Genomic DNA, 18,365 nt, shown 5'->3' on the forward strand with positions numbered 1-18,365 from the left:
CAGAGCTATTTTATGTATAGAAACATTGTCAGCTAAGAAAAATCCATCAGAAGGACAGCTGGAACACAATCGTCCACTCGCCCTCGGAAAAGTTGACTTAAGATATATGTGACTAAAAAGACCAAACATTGACAATCTATGAGCTCACAGCGCGTCGGAACGCGACGCGTTGTAACTGTGAGCTAGATTGGCAATGTTTGGTTTATGTTCCCCCCAGAATACGTAAGCTGGGGTTCATGTGGTTTATCAGATTATCTTTATATCTTATTGTATGAGTCAAGTTTCAGCACAAGCACCACTGAGACCGGAGATCTGTTTCCCTTTCCATCTCCGTCTGAATACCAAAACACTCGCCCCAAAACAAAGTCGCCCCGGGGCAAACCCGCCGGGATTCACCTGGTGTTCCTAAACGTAACCTCAGTAAAACTGTGCCAAAACATAACCTTATTACTAAACTGAACCTCAGTAAAACTATGCCTAACCCTGAACTTATTTCAAACCTTATCCTCTGTAAAAACAAATACAAGAATACAAGAACCGCTGGTCGGTGAAAAAATGGGGGCGAGGGTGTTTTGGGGCGAGTCTTCTGGTTACCTCCTTTGTCCTCTTTGTTACCAAACATGTTTACATATGCACAGTGTTTAATCGCCTGGTAGAGACACTATTACAAGATATGATCAATTAAACTTACCATAATATCAAAACCCAACAGCCATTAAGTCATCAATAATGTTTATAGTGAATTTGAAGTACAGTTTAGAGACTGTTTTGTGAACAGCACGTACCGACGCCATTACGATTTGGCAAAGTGCGTCATTTAATATCATGCAGGATTTACACACTGCTTTAGCTCCGTGTTCATTGCCAGATTAACAATTGTGTTTTCTGTAGGTTTTTAAACGAGGATAGTCTAGGGTTTCGCTTGTTTTGTGTGTAAATCGCTGCATGTTGACTGCGTTTCCAAACTGTAATGGCGATGTCTCCTGTACTTGGAATTCACTAAAACGTGTTCTATAAACATCATTGATGAATGAATGGCTTTTGCTTTTTGATATTATGATGAGTTTAATTGATCATATCTATAGAAAATGTAATAGTGTCTCTTACCAGGCGATTAAATCCGATAACCTCGGGCCATTGTGTTGTGTTGGATCCTTTGTCCAGTCAGGACAACATTCCAGTCGGACTCTTGTTTAATTTGCTAATGTAGCATTCCTTGTCGAGTGGCAACAAGGTTCTGTGCCTGTGATCTGGCAAGCCATGACGCCTGCTTTTACAGTAAAAGTATACTGCATATGAGTTTGAAAACCCTGCATCCCACCGTCTATACCAGCTGGGGGAAATCTGTGTTTTCCCCCGAGTGCAACTCCGCCCCCCTAGGTACAACCCACTGATGACACTAGGCCGTGTGGATGAGCATCGCAGTCAAGCCCCCAGAACCCAGTGGTTTCATTGAAGCCAAATGGACATGCTGGCCATTCATGGTACTGCAGCTTAGTACCGTTACAGGAACGAGCGAAAACGGTTTCGACCAATGGGCTCGACTCACGAGCATGCGCACGAGCTTGCGCACGGGGCTGCGCGCTTCTGTGACGCAAAACGCGTCACTGTGACGCGTTTGGAGCCCCAAATAGGCCGCGCCCACCAAATTTCCAACCCGGAAGAAGGGTTCAATTGAGCCCATGCGCTGGGTGAGCAACTCAATGCAAGTGGATGGGAGGGCGATATCCGGTGCCCTCTCTATTATTTTTAACTCTATGATCGCAGTTCCCGCCCACTTCCTGGTGCCGGAAGGAAAAACTCAATGCATTTTTCCCATTGACATTTCCAAAAATATTTATATCAATTAATTTAAGCCTAGAATCAAGCCATCCAGGGTCCTGGTGAATCATGACCATAAAACGTTTTTTTCTGTGATTTTTTTTATTTTATATTTAATTATATGATATACTATATTTAATAGATACCCTTTGTTTTGCCGTTTTAAAAAAATAATAATCACAGAATCAAACGTTTTATGGTCATGATTCACCAGGACCCTGGATGGCTTGATTCTAGGCTTAAATTAATTGATATAAATATTTTTGGAAATGTCAATGGGAAAAATGCATTGAGTATTTTGCGGTGGAACCCGGAAGGGGCGGGAACTGCGATGCTCTATAGGTACCACTTGTGTTGCATACTAGTTTTTCTGTCATCCTCACAGAATGGCCTTATTTTGTTCTTCATGTGCTTTAGATTATGCCAATATACTCCATTGGAATGAATGTGTTTCTGGTCATAATTATGTTCAGGTTGTAGTAGTTGTAGCTTATTATTTTGTACTGTAAGGGGGGCCAATACCCCCCTAAGTTCGGCCCTGGGTGTCACTGGCTGTTGATATGATTACCTTTCATGTATGTTGAATGGTGCTGCATGATCTAAATGACATGTAATGAAGTGTGCAGTGATATTCACTGTGATGTTGATGAGGAGGACCTGCACGGGTGGTAGCAGGACTCTCCCCAGTGTGAGAACACTAGGAGGTATCATCATGGGACCCTGTGGGGTTTCTTTATTATTGTGACCGCGTTGCCATTTTGCCCAACCACTCCTCCAGTGAGGAATTTGTGACCGCGTTTCCATTTTGACCAACCACTCCATCAGTGAGAAAATTGTAGGCTGTGTGAGGGCAGGCCACTGGAGGAAAGTAGATAGAGCCTCTTTTGTCTTGTGTCAAACAGGCTGTTTGTGTTTCCACTTGAAGAGGATGCCTCCAGAATTGTTGCAAAGGTCCCTTGAGACTAGTATTTTAGTTTTTTTCAAAAACCCAGTTTCACGTCTTGCCAGGCAAGGCCAAGAATGTCTCTCGCTTTGCTTTGAAGTTTGGGGTAAGTGAAGATGAAGGAAACTAAATGAGCTCAAGTCTATCCCGGGGACCGGAGTATAACTTTTTCTGATCTTGACCTGATTCTATAGTATAGGAGATTAAGTGTAATTGAATTCCATTTCATTGCATCTTCATAAAATCCTCCTAAGCTGAGCCTCTATTACTTTTCACTGTATAGCTTCATAATATTGATCATCCTGACGTTAATAATGACAACTTCTATATCAGTCAGGAGCGGAATGCAGGGATGAAAATGGAACAATGCGGGTGACATTTTAAAGATTTTTTAAACAACAACAGAAGCTGGGTATACATGTTTTACCTCTATCCCCAAAAGCAGACAAAACGTTTAACCCATTAAGACCGGGAACGCATCTGTGTGATTTTTAGATTTCTTTGGCTATTCAAAAATAGCAGATATACAAGCTCATAGCGCCACGCTACGAGCTTGTAGATCTGCTATTTTTGTAACATTGTGAAAATTTGTGCAAATCTTTGAATATATATATATTTTTTAAAGCCTGAAGGTCCTTACACACCGGCGAATGTGCGAATATACGCAAAATTCGGACTCGTTCCGAATAATTAAAAGACGCTTTTTCGCTTCGCTTTTCCGCTTTTTCGCGCCATGTACGCTTGCATTGACTTTATAAGGTTTTTAAAAAAAACGTATTATTCGCACGAAAAAATCGCCCCGTGTGTAAGGACCTTTAGGATTTAGAAAACTTTTTTTTAATCGGCCTCAGGTCTTAATGGGTTAAGTTATATCAAAGGATGTGCAGTAATTGGACAGAGGGGGAGAACAGACCTTGGACATCAAACATCCTCTCCGTTCCAAAAATGGTAAAACAAAAGGAATCAAAATAAACCATGGTTTCTGCATTGAATGCAGATTTGACATACACCATTTCTTTGCTGGCTTGCTTTGTTCTCAGTCTCAGTTAATTAGAGGGGCTGTTGTGTGTTCTTGCCCTCCAACTATTCTTAATGTGGAGCAGAGCAGTGCAGAGTGCAGTGTCAAATACTTGTGCACTTAAAAGTGCAAACGTAAAACCAATTTAAACACTGTACGATCTAATTTCACCTCCTGCCTTGTGCTTCGAGCCGTGTTGTGTATGCTTGTGCCAGAGTGTGTTTACAATACATCAGAGCAAGTGTGTGTGTGTGTGTGTGTGTGTGTGAGAGAGTGAGAGAGTGAGAGTGAGAGTGAGAGAGAGGGAGAGAGAGAGGATACATAGCAAATAACAGGATACTTAGAAAATAACAGCTGTCAATTCTAAATAAAACACTGATTAATGATAGGACAAAAATATATCCTACTTTAAAATGGAGAGAACTCATTCTGTCCACTTTCTCCTCAGTGGGTTAGCCATCTGAAATTGCACACATGGGCATTGACCATTGGCATGTGCTGGGAGTGAGGGAGCAGATTCTCTGACACTCAATTAAGTCTCTGTCCATTCTTACCCATTCACATGCATTTTTCTCATTATAGTGGGCTGGCCAATCCATCTGAAATGGCACATGCAACTGGCCAATGGCATGTTTTCTCCTCAGTGGGTTGGCCAATCGATCTGAAATTTCACATCTGCATTGACCATTGGCATAATTATGCAGGGACTGACAAAGATTGACTGATTTTTCACTCTCCCCAGATGTAAGCTGTTTATTAGCATTTTTGCTACAAGCTATGGGATTTGCAGTTGCAGTCCCAAGTCCCCGGGTATGGACTAGTCTAGTAGTGATCATTAAAGCAAAGAGCACAGCAACATTGCACTTTCCTCCCAATGATCTTTTGTATCATGCCCTTTCAAAGACACAGCGATGCAAAGGGGGAGAATTTTCATTAAGAATCATGTATTGTAGAGTAACAATGTGATTATGTAGAATCTCATTGCCCAATGTCAGTACAACTGAGTTCCAAATTATTACAACACAGCTCAATAAAAGTGGCACTTTTGTTCACTCACAAGAGTTTGTGTAGAAGATATATTGATATTTGAGATTAATGCCGCTAAAATGCAGTGTGACTGTGTCACCCTGAGTGATGGTCATCTATAAATAAGTAAGTGCCCAAAGTGAATTTCCCATTAATTTACTCCATAGACATTTTAGAAAATCCTTAATCATATAAAGAGTTTTAAGCCTGGAATCAAGCCAGCCAGCTACATGATTAATCCTGACCATAAAACATTAGATTCGGGTCAAAACAAAGAATTGTAAAACACAAAAAGATGAAGGTACAAGACTGTGTGGATATTTTAAGAGTGAAGGAACTACTCATCCCATAAACCAGGGGTCTTCAACGTTTTTCAGGCCAAGGACCCCCTAGCTGAGAGAGAGATGAAGCAGGGATCCCCACTACATATTACAAAATTGTGCTGTAGATTAAACTTTTTCATAGATTTCAAAGACTTGTTTGACAGCACTATCATGTGTAGCGTTGTGTTGGATACATGTTAATGTGTATTTTCAGACAGTTAACAACCTCAATACTCAGAAAACTTGTGCTTGGTCCGTTCTTTTTCCCCACTACACACCTCTTTGCCGAAAATAGCCGATCTACAAGCCCACAACGCCTCGCAGCGTGAGGCGTTGTGAGCTTGTAGATCTGCTGTTTTCTGTAATTTTTGATAATGTAAAAAAAAATAGAAAAAAAGGAAGTTCCTGTCACACAAAGATTTTACGGCCCCCTGTAGTAACTCTGAGGACCCCCTGAGGGTCCCGGGCCACATGTTGAAGACAATTTCTCCATGACATCGCAAAATAAACATGTTTTTCTTAAAACTAGACTGATTGCATGCAGACATGTCCTCTACAGGAGCATATAGCATTGTTTACAACAACCACGTACAGTAGCTCGTGGTAAGTCTATGGATTATTACAGCATTATAGGAGATAATACAATCCTCTATGCAGAAAATGAATTGGGATTTTCACTTCCAGCACCTCACGGTGGAACTCTATTGAGGTGAATGAGTCTGGGGAGCTAGAACTGCAATATCAGCATTCTGACACCTTGGGTTAACTGGATAACGAATGGGGGCGCAAGCTTTCCAGTTGTCCATGTCCATCCCAATACGTTTTTTATTCATTGCCAGTATTATTGGAAAGAGTGAGAGGTGACAAACTGCATTTGCATTCATTTGATATGCTTGTGAAAATGCTCACCCATGACCACAGAACTCACAGATGCAATTTGTGAAAAGCAAAAAACCCAGCCAGGCGTGAAATGTCTTCCCAGCGCTAATCGAGGAAAGCTTGCAGGCTGTATGTGGAAATGAATCTATTGTGGGAAAGTCTAAACAGCGGGTGTCCGCTAATCAGAGAATGCAATGCCCCTTGCTGACATTCTGGACTATACAGTGTGGAAGCCTACTGGACTTGACGTCCAGACCCACAATGTCCTCAGATGTGACGACATTGTGGTCATACTTTACAATCATTTCTAGGATGGGGTGAAGGGATTTGTACGACTGAGTGAGCAGTCATACTGCTACAGTTTTAATGCCATACCTGAAGGTCACATTCTGCGTAAGTTCTTGAAGTTCAAAGGTCTTATTCTTAACCCTGGTGCTTATTCTGAACCTAGGCCTTGACCTGACCTCGACCACATGTTGGTTATAAATGGATGCCTCATAAAGACCATTGTAAAGACGGATGACCTCCTCCAGCCGCCCGCAGCTGATAACCCTGGAGCCGTTTGATTTGCTTCCAAACCCCAGACACCAAGGACGAAGGGCCAAACTGCTCATAATTGGGCCTGTGCCAGCCTATGTAGTCTGTCAGGTCTTAAATCCCTGCCTTTAATCTGCCACTGGGCTACAGACACAGATGAGCAATAGACAGACGATGAACTCAGCTCAGTACAGTACAAGGTGTAACTTTCAGTGCCAAGCCAAGCCCCCTCCAACTTATCTGCCTAGAGTAATTGCACAGCAGTGACAAGTCATTTTGACTATAACTATAAAACATGGGGCTTGATTCAACCTCAAACAATTAAAAAATCCACCCTTAGCATAACATGACAGGGCTTGCAGGACTTGTGGAGATCGGGCAGACTGTGGGTCACAAATTAAAAACCTTTGTCTCTTCTTAGTCGGGGTCTCCAGGGGCAGTTGGCTAATGGGCAGGCTGTGCAGGGTCTGAATCCTTGTGTAAGTGCAATAGGAAGCTGAAGCTGCTAGGGGATTCCTGTGTCATCGTGGACACGTGCTCCAACTCACCAACCTTCTCCCTTCTGTCGCCAGACAATTTGGGCTGAGATCATTCTGGGTCATCTCATTACGGCATTACTGCAAAGGTGACAGTGTACCAAGTAGATTTCTTTTTATGGGCCACGCTTAGGAACCGTTTGTGACCTGGATTGCTCATCATCATCAGTAATCTTCCAGAACGTGCTTCGAGGCATGAGCTAATTATGCAAAGTGACTGCACCGGAATGAATATAGGCTACAATTTCAATTTTCCTTAGGAATGGTGACAGACATTTACCGCAATATGAACGTGATTCAGCAACATGATATTACTAAATTACCAGCACTATAGATTCCACCATCAAGACAGGAAAATAGTTTAGTTAACCACTTAAACCCCAGCATCCGTATTGTGGAGAAAGCTTTCATAGAAAATAGCAGATCAACAAGCTCACAGCGCGTCGCAGATCGGCTATTTTCAGCGAAAGCTTTCCCCACAATAACAGAACACAGAAAATAAACTAGTATAGAGCCCTGAGGGACTCCGGTCAACCATATGGGGTTTGAATGGTTAACCTTGAAAACAAAAACTCAACGAAACTGAACTACTGGAGTTTCTCCGCCGATTCAATATTGAAACTTCAACTCTTCAAAAGCGGGAAGACCAATAAATAAAACAATTCTATCCGAGGGGAATGTTTTTGATGTCTGTAGGAGAACAAAGATCAGGGATCAAAGACTTCATGCAACATGTACTGAATGTATTTGGTGAGGGGTACTGGCAGTGGCTGTCGGGTCACTTACATTCTTGAAGCCCCGGTACAGAATCTGTAGCTCCTTACGAGAAAATTGTGTCCGAGACTCCAGTTGCTCCAGGCACTCAGGGCGATGGCGGACTGCAGATAGCTCCAGCTCATCCTCGACGCTGTCTGTGGACGAGTAAGAAAGAGGGTTAATGTCGGATGAACACGGATGCTAGTTATTATCTGTCTTAACCCATTAAGACCTGAGGCAGATTCTACAAAATGCCATCTAAACCAGTTGTTCATTCAAGATTTTTCTAAAATGTTCAAGCGTTGTGAGCTTGTACATCGGCTATTTAAATAGCGTTAAATAGCCAACGCTAAAATCTAAAATGACATAGATGCTTTCCCGGTTTTAATGGGCTAAAAACATTCAAATAAAATAACTGTTATTTGTAGGTGGTAGAGAGCCAGCATTTCATTCTCCAAATGAATATCCAAACATACGTAATAATTAAGCAAATGCCGTTCCAAATACTGCTGTTAACCTGTATCATGTGTAGACTAACCTGACCCATTTTAAATGAGTCATTTACCACAGATTCTCTCCTTCAAAGCGAAAAAACCCATTGAAAAGTGATGCCATTAAGAAACAAGTGTGCCAGCTCTCTGTTCTTTGGCAAATGTTATTTCACTCAAACGAGCATTTCCACCTCTACTGGTTCTGACTTCAGAGGTAATTAGTGCCGTCGAATACCCAAGTGCAGAGATCCTCTGGCAGAAAGCCTCTTTAAGACAGCGGCCACTGGACTCTGTGGAAACTTTTTAATGGGCCTGTAACGATGACAGCCACCGTCTGGGCCCTGTAACTGGCGGCAGTGTCCTTAGAGTGGAGTGTTTCACTTGTCTCGCTGCCGCAGACCCCCTACTGTACCTGAAGTGCAAAAACATCTAAATGTCTCATTAGCCAAAACAGTCACACTGTGTAGCCCTCTGCCAATAGGCCATGTCTCCTATCTGCCTATTAAATTAACTGGCTGCAAGACACAGCTAGTGTACAGTGGGTAAACAGTGTGTGTTTGTGTGCATGTGTTAGAGTGGATTAAGGATTACACTTCTTTTGCATAGCAGAATTGTTTTATGATTGTTTGATCGAATATGTTCCCTTTGATCAGCATTTTAAAATAATATAAATGTATTAATATTTTTTATAACAGCCTTGTTTACAGGTCGACTTTTCACCCAATTCTCAACCAATTCACTCATTTAGCAAAAGTTATAATACAGATTATAACCCAATAGTGTTTGCCAACGTGTCGTCACCACAGGGGGCGTGGCATAGTAGCTGCAGACATACTGGTGGGGGTCAATGTTAAGTCAACCTGTTTATGCCCCCCCAAGATGTCCACACTACCAAATGACACTTGTTGACGCCCCCTCCAGGATTTTTTGGTGCACACAATATTCTCCGTAAAGTAGTAATTTGTGTGTGCACATTTCATAGTTTGAATAACCTTTAGTGTGGCAAATCAAGACTTTCAAGTCATTCACTTTTTTCCCCTTCTCTCCAACAACCCCCACTCCCCAGGGCCTTAACAACGCCCTCCCTCATTTCATATCATCTCAAATATGAAATTATCCCCAAGACAGGTTTGGATTATCCAGTGCATTATCCAAACAAAAACATCTGGTCAGTTGACCTTCTGAGAAGACTAAGAGGACTTGATGAGTACCTTGTGATTGTGTGTCCAAACTAAGGCTAAAGCAGATCTGTGTAATCATGGCTTACATCTACTGTAGTATAGTATATTGGCTTCAAGACCACAGAGGACAAAACAGAATATGACACTAGACAACAGAGAGAGCAGTCAAGCAACATAATCTTCAGGGTAATATATACTTTGCCGAACAACCATGACACACAACAAGTGTTTGTTTTTATGGTAAGACGCATTCAGAGAGAGAGAGAGAGAGAGAGAGAGAGAGAGAGAGAGAGCCTTGGAAGAAAGCCACTTGCTTTGAATACTGGAGGATGTCTTTTTGGCAGTTGAGCATGGAAAAAGGCTCCGTAGTCGCGCTCTCACCCCGTGTTTGTGTCCGTTCTGTGGGTTGACATAGCCTAGGAAATACAGCATTGAGTCTTGCAGTTACGCAGCCAACTAGCCCTAAGATAAACTGTGCAGTACATGCAGGGAGAACTCAGTGAAAGTGGTAAGGGGTGTGGTCAAGTTGATGTGAGTTTCGGGGTCGTCGTGGGCAGCAGACGGTTCTTCAGGACAACAACTCATGCAGGAGTACATTTACCATTGTATAAACATGTGGTGCTGTATAAGCAAGGGATAATGTATGAGGAGGTGGTCATTATTGAAATGTAAAGCCCGACAGGGTGATTATGCACCGACGCGGAGCGGAGGTGCATAATCACCCTGAATCACCCTCATACATCATTCCGCTTATTACACGACTACTTAATAAATAAATAAATAAATTGACCCAAAAGTAACAACAAAACTAAGTATTTCCTTGCTTACGGCATTGAAAGTATTCCATAAGTATTGGGCTGGGCTGACAAGTTCGCCTCGGAAAAAAATTACAGTAGTCCAGACCATAAGGTAACCAGAAGACTCCCCCCAAAACACACTTGCCCCCATTCTATATACCGCCGATTTGCCTGTAATACCGCCGGATTTGCCCCGGGGCGACTGTGTTTTGGGGCGAGCGTTTTGGTATTCCCCCGTTATTGTGCCACGATAAACAAGGAAGTGCAGTGGATCAAATAGAATCATTTTTCGGTTATTGCATCGTCTATTTCTCACTTCAAATGTTTTCAAAAACATTCTTGAGAGCAACGTTTAGTTGTAAATGACATTGGTTGTTTGTTTACATGGCTGTCATGTTGGATAAAGCATAAAACCAAGCAGCGCAGGTTGATATGAGCAGGTGCTCTGAGTCTCCGATTACACAGCGGTCCGTTATAGAGCTCATCGGTCATTATCCAGAAATAATGACCGATGACTGACCAATCAGAATCGAGCATTCAACCAAGCCGTGTAATAATGTGGTATAGCGAAGACAATATGAAAATGTTGGTTGTTGCTAATAGGCCTATGCAAATCCATACGCAAGTCGGGCCATTCGCATACACTGAGTAGTTGGTATCAGTCTCTCCTTAATCTCTGTTATCTTGAAAATCGTTCTAACTTGTAGGCTATCATGATACTGACTTACTGTTAACAGTGGACAACCCTAGATCTGTGAAAGTCAGATCTAGGGTTGCATTGCTAATCTTACTTTAGCAGAGACAGATTGACTGTCCACAAGCAGCCTATATGAATGAATGCATACACCAGTGGTGAGTTTTCTCATTTTCTGTTGGCTTGTTTGTTCGAAATGCTTTGCTGACTTGGACAAATACATACAGGTATATAGACAGTTCTAATTTGCAGCAACAGACCAACAGCAGGCCAGAGGTACAGTACTTAAAGACACCATTACGGCAGCTCAGCCCCAACTAGTTCACTGGTCCACATTACTAATTAATGCATCCCAGCACAGCATACTGTACGGTCACCAGTGTAAATTAGTGAATGAGTTTAAATATGATATGGAGTGGAAGATGTTGGGTCAGGATGAAATTCGATAGCTTATCATTATCATCTGTCAACTCGTTTCACACACAGCTGTCAACTCTTTTCACGCACAGCCAAGTGTATCATTTGACAAGAGCTAACGTCTAGCGCTTTCACCACGGTAATGCATATACTGTAGCTGCCAAAGTAAAGTGTCCCATTCAGGGTGTGAATCCATCACCTCACCTGCATGCTGAGCATTAAAAGCACCACATATCAACCGTCTAATGCCACTTTAAGCGTCGCGCCAAGGATATGCATGTCATTAAGTTCAAAACAAGTTAATTCCCTCTCCTGCTCAAGGCTGTTGTGAAATATGTTGTGATGGGTTTGACTGTAGGAGAGCATTAAACTCTTGGGTGAAAGCCATTTGTCAATCATGGGCAAATTAGCATAATTAATTCCGAGGCTGCCCTGTCTAGCAAAAAATATTATTATTATTACGGATGGAGGCTCTGAGCTGGAAAGATAGTAAGACCTACATATACTTCACTAAACCTGGACTTTTAAGGATGTGGCTGCAACACTTGCATCATAATAAGTAAAACTGCACTGACAGATGAAGAAGTTACAAAGTAAAAATACACTTTGATCTCAACCACAAAATAAAGCACAGGTACAGAAGCCAATGGCTGCACCAAAACAACGTAATAAACTAAACCGTAATAATCCTATCTCCCATCAAAGTCAAAGGCCGGCACAGTTATGGACTTCAAGGACTCCCCAGGAAATTACATTCTTCATTGCCAGTATTATGGACTTCAAGGATTCCCCAGGAAATTACACTGTTCATTGCCAGTTCACACCGTCCTTTAAAACAATATCTCCCTCAGTCTCCTGCCAACTTACCAACCACAAACATGGCCAACACATGTGTTCATTTGAGCGCCCTGTCATGCTGGGGCATCGCAGAGGAATCAAACGTCAGCGTCCACAGTGGTAAGCAGGAACTTTAGCCCTGTGCCACCTGGATGCCCTACAATATCTCTGTGTTAAAGATAATAGACACACACACACGCACAAGCTCTCTGAGGGGAAAGGAGAGGTCTGGGTGTCCTCATTAAGACTGAGCTGGGTGTCTGAACTGTAGAAATGGATCACTCTAGGCAGCATACTGGTCGTGATGGCAAGCAGACATGATTTGGAATCATTAGTGCTCTACAAAGAGACATTATTTTGTTGGATCTGAATAACGCAGGATTTTAGGATCCCACACGACTATTAGAATTTCAGCACAAGTCACAAATAGTGATGAGAAGAGGCTCTAATAGCTAATTTTTTTATATTACGTACACAATCTCAAGATTATGGACTGCAGTATCTCCAGATTTATGCCGGTGTTAATAGTAGAGCCATAACAATTTGGGTAAATACAGGCAAATAACATCAGCGTCTGGATGTAATGTACAGCCTGGGTATGCATCCATTAACCATTGTTTGCGAGGAACTAAACAAACAAAAAGCTAATAAAACGTGTTCTCCAAAGCGACGTGTAACGTGGAGCCAGAGTGACACAGCTCTTAATAGAGCAGGAAAAGGGCACACAGCCAGCGGTGTCGGGAAAAAACGTTTGCCCTTTCTTTCTGTATTGTCTAAATTGATATGATGTCAGGATGAAAGACAGCAGCTAACCCTGTGAGTTAGCAGACACGCCAGTGCCACATACTCACTATGGTCAAAGTTAATTAAATTGTTGAATTTTGTGTCATAGCTTAAAGGCATCATTATGACATTGTTGCCTACAGTATATGTCAAAACCTCTTTATTGTTGTCCTGAAGAGAACATCGAGCAAGGGCTGATGAAATTGCATGCAAATATAAAGTCATGTCCCACTTTTGCCTTCTTTGAGAGAACAACGTGTACTGTAGCTGGTGGCAACAGATGGTTTATCAGAATATTGATTCCTAGCATAATTGCAGATGGTAACTCACTGTATGGGCTAGCTCATTGAAAATTCACAGGCATTTCACTTTGATGTATTTAATACACTCACATGTCAGTAACAAAGAGACTGCCTCACACAGTTTGCCCTATAGGCATTACAAGGGATTGAGATTGAATGCCCTGCGAGGGTTAGAAGAGAGTGGAGTAAAAATTTACACCTCAGCAAAAAACAAATTACCAAGGGGGACGCACTGCAACTAGCCTTGAATTGTGAAAAGCCATTTGCTACCTGGTGCCGTCTTCACCAAAGCATTGACGAAACCACCAAAAATACACAGTGGCGCAAGTAAATAAAAATACTAACTAGAAATGTCCACTCATTAGAGCCCAAATCTCCTTCGGGAGGCATGCCATCTTTCTGTCTGTCTGGGGCAAGTGATGACAATGTTTTGGGGTTGTGTACGTGTATGAAAAGGCACAGGGCAATGTGGGGAAGGGATATAATAAAGGACTCATTACATCATTATGGTGCAACCAGAGTGACAGGCTATACGGAGACAAATATTTTGAACAGTGAATATCAACAAGCAGTGTGGCATGCTGTCATCATTACAAATATATATATACATATTACAACCTAAAGGGCAGAACACTCTGCTGGGGTCTAAAATGATGCAATAGCAGACCGTAGCATAGGTCTGCCTGGGACCTTCTGTATATGCACCTACTGTATATGACTGCATACACTGACTGCATATGACCCATGTCTGCACGAAGCTCAGTGTTTGTATACCGCCGTGGCTCGCATTAAACCGTTTCGCAGTGAAAAGCAAGCTGTTTCAGCTGTTCTGTCTGTAGACTTGGCAGTTGGCGCGCGCGCGCACACACACACACACACACACACACACACACACACACACACACACACACACACACACACACACACACACACACACACACACACACACACACACACACACACACACACACACACACACACACACACACACACACACACACACACACACACACACACACACACACACACACAGAAATTTTGATTGGAGTGATCCATCATAGCAACGTAGTAGGGTTGGCTTTTCCTTTCTCGAAGGAAAAGCCAACCCTGCTCATTCTCAATCAATATGGTCTATGGGGCAAAACAAAATGATTAATAATTGTTCTGATAAATCTATACTACTGTACCTGTATGTACAGTGCCATATTTCGTTAGCCATGCACGGCTGATCCCAATCAATGCAACCTGCACCTGTAAGTCCAATTTTATGCTGAAACATCATGAAACATGAGTTTGCTGATATGCTAGCAGGGTCTTTGTTCAGAAATGAGGTGGTAGGCTACATACAAGGTAGCTTTTGCCCTTAGGGATTTCACAAAGTTGCTGACTTAGCCTCAGTAAAGTGCAAAGTACTCAGCTGTCCTGGGATATGTGACCAGCCTACACTCTTATAGTTCTAGACTTAACTTTTTATTTTTAGATTTATTTGTGGCATGTCCTGCTTTATTTCAGATAGGTCCGTGTATAGACACACAGGAAACCATAAGGGCAGAGAGAGATCCGGGACAAGACGGATACGGTCGGGATTCTAACCTGGCTCCTCGCGCCCACAAGATCCATAATGACGTGTGCACTAACTAACGACAGGGAGAAAGAAGTTTTCCCTCAAGGCTTTCTGCCAGAAAAACTTGACCACGCCCATGTTCTTCCTTGTGCAAAAGTCTATTGGTCCAACTTCTTCCTTGTAGTTTTGCAACTAAATTGATGATGACATTATTATTGTGTTATTTTTATGCTATGTTGATTAATTGAATACATAGGACCACAATGGAAACATCCCCAGGACTTTTTTGTGTTATCCTTTTAGCCATAATGTCTGACTGTAGCACGTGCTATTTACATTTTGGACTAATATAGTATTCAATAAAAAAAATAAGCGCCCCCCTTTCAGTCAGAAAGCCCTTGAAGCCTTTTCTGTCAGAAAACCCTCTGAGACTTAACATGAACTGGCACTCCTTGTTGAAGTGATTAAATTCAAAGGCAGGACTCAACTATACTGTAGATGTAACACACGATCAAGTTTCATCGATTCTCTTTCACAAGTTATGGCAAGATGGAACACGGTTGATATTCCCCATTGATCTACTACACTAGCTCTGAGCTCTTCCATATTGCATTTATTGAACCACTCTTTCATCTGTCCCCAAAGCCCCCAACCACCATCCCCATACTTATTTATCAACTTTTTCATTAAGACTAATTGAAATTGAGAATCAGGGTATTGGGCCCCTTGGGCCTCATTCTAAGAGGCTCATTCTTATAAGAGCCCGACAGGATCTAACCTGCATACTAGAGTGCAAATAAACTTCAGCGAGATGGTATGTTAGCACCATGGCACCGTCAAGGCAGGCCATTAAAGGCACAAAAGTAGGCCACTACTCGTCTACTCCAATGGACCACAATTCAACTTGCACCTGCCCATGATGATGTCGTTACAGGTTAGCGTGACTGCTGGCTTACAAACAGTGGAGTGAGGAATGTCTGACCATGCGTGGACACCGGTGCCATTTTACAGTTAATGGGAGATTTAAGGCCTTTGCAGACAGGGTGCGATTTTTCGCACGGAAAAAACGGACAATATCATTTTTTAAATGAACACATGCTATGACCTTATGCACACCGGCTCCGAATTTACCGTGCGGCGATGCGATGCAATCGAACCCCGTTCGATTCGTGCATCTTTTCGCATGCGGTAAAAACTGATTGACTAATCGCACCCTGTCTGCAAAGGCCTTTAGTCTAATTGCCTGAAATCTCTGTGACCTCTTTAGAGTTACCTTGCCAGGCCGTTGGCCTTGTCTTGTTGGGGAAAGGGAAACGCTCGTTTCCGTAGGTGATGTGAAATCTGAAAACCCCTTTAAATAATAAAAAAGACCCATTGGATGCCACACCTCTACCACATGCCATTATTTATTGTTATTTTTGAGCGGTGCAACCGCTCCTATAAGAGGGTTTAGGACCCATCCGTGGTGAAAGTTTCTTTCGGTCGTGAAAATTTGTCTTTCGCTGTGACGCCATGCTGTGGAAAACACGCCCATAGGCTAAGCTTTGCAGGACGTGCTGTGATTGGCTAGCGAGACACATGATGAAATGAACTTCAAACTTCGCAGACGCGCTGTGATTGACTAGCGAGACGCATGATGAAATTAATAATAATGTAAAAAATGTAAGCACCGCTCAATTTACACTAGGTGTGAATTGATCCATGCCATGTTGTGGCGTCACGGCACGGCATGAAACTAATAACTCATAAATAGCACCGCTCACTTCACACTGGGTGTGATTTTTATATTTCTATTACAAAGGTTATGATTGAAACAACACAATTTAGGTTAAGTCAAGACCTAGTTCAGTTGTCAGTGATTGAGGTTACATGAGAACAATCGATCGGTTAATATAGTAGGATCGCTTTATCCTTATTCCCAAAGAAATTGCCTCAAACAACACAAACTGAGGCATGTGACAAATATTCTGGCTGACCATGATTTGAAAATTCACCTCTGTGAAAGAGCCAGTGGGGACATTTTGATAATGTATTCAATAAGAGATTATTACCTACATTAAACATTTAAACCCTCTGCTCTCCTCGGAAGAGATCAGGCTTAAATGCACATAGTGTTTGAGTAATGACTTGGTATTTGGTTCACTGTAGTTTGTAGCTACTCATTCAAGCACCTTGAACTGTGGAATAGGTGACAATTACAACCCTAGACTGCAGTCTGACAATGAAACATACTGTAGCACTGTCAAATCAAAAATGAGTTTATTGTTATGATTAACTATTACATAACTATAACAAATATACTACTATAACAAATGATTCCCTACATGGATAATAATCCTATTACAGCAATGAATCAAAATTAAATCACTGAAGCTTACAAAGTTGTTTTCCTTGTAGACACACACACACACACACACACACACACATTTTAGACAACTAGATCTTATCGTGGTCTCACTCCACTCCTAATACAGTGTGCTTTGAGCCTTGGCAGGACAACAGAGAACTAAGAACCACCAACTTCATGGTATCATGTTCCAACGCAAATCTGCGCTGTGTCTGTGACCGTCCATCTAAGGGCAAAGTATACAGGATAGGTCACAATACCTGTATGGCTGCAGGCACTAGGGCAGACTATACAATAGCACTATATTGCTACATAGACAATAAGTCAAGGTGTGAAAGAGCGCTGCGGGCCCTGAGCCTGTCAGATTGATATTGCCAGAGTGTCAGCTGAATATGAGCAGAAATGGTTCTTGTAATGAAAATGGCTCCCATTTTGATTTGAGTATGATTCTCAGCACAATGATCCCACTACATTATTATTTTAGTACCTGTTTGCATTATAAATTAACCAGGAGAAACATGCACATAACTGCTGGGTTTCTCATCTCCACATACCCTGGAGGAGGCTGGCAGAGGAACGTGTAATTGCAGGCATGGCTTTAAACCTGAGCTTATTGTGAGTGTCAGTTTGAAAGAGGCATTCAATAATCATTGGTCTGTGATCTGTATTTGCTAATCCCTTATAACACTGTCCGATTAAAAGACAATTCCAGGAACGATTAAAGGAGGGATGTTATCCTTGATGTTGATCGTTGTTTGAGTTTTAAATAAAGAAAAATAGAATGAAAAAATTGTGTTTTTACCACAAGACATATAAGTGGAATCTGATGATTTTGAACATGCTATGGCGATCGTTCAATCTACTCAATAACCTTTCGATTATGACTTCAAGTCAAAACTCATTACTGAAAGTCACAGCATTGATCCACCCATGGGGATAGACGTATGGCATACTTATAAAAATGTGCATTTGATCAATACATCAACTGCAGTTAAGCAAAATCCCCTCAGGCAAAAATAAATCTAAACCTAATCATTGCAAACCAGAAGGGTGGTGGACGGTGGTTGTAAAAACGGTAATTAAAAATTTGCAATGTAAATCCAATATTTATCA

At 42.0% G+C, this 18,365-nt stretch overlaps 1 protein-coding gene across 1 annotated transcript in view; it reads right to left on the bottom strand.

Moving 5' to 3' along the window:
* kcnip4a (potassium voltage-gated channel interacting protein 4a) overlaps positions 1-18,365 on the bottom strand; it is a gene marked incomplete at both ends in the record, with an annotated part of 52,523 nt that overhangs the window by 19,165 nt on the left and 14,993 nt on the right. Inside the window, one exon of the mRNA XM_080451375.1 lies at positions 7,870-7,994. Within this exon, the coding sequence (XP_080307501.1) occupies positions 7,870-7,994 (125 nt within the window). The remainder of the gene's footprint in view (positions 1-7,869; positions 7,995-18,365) is intronic.

This window comes from Gymnoscopelus braueri (genome assembly GCF_963280865.1).
Source record: "Gymnoscopelus braueri genome assembly, chromosome: 15".
Taxonomy (NCBI): Eukaryota; Metazoa; Chordata; class Actinopteri; order Myctophiformes; family Myctophidae; genus Gymnoscopelus; species Gymnoscopelus braueri.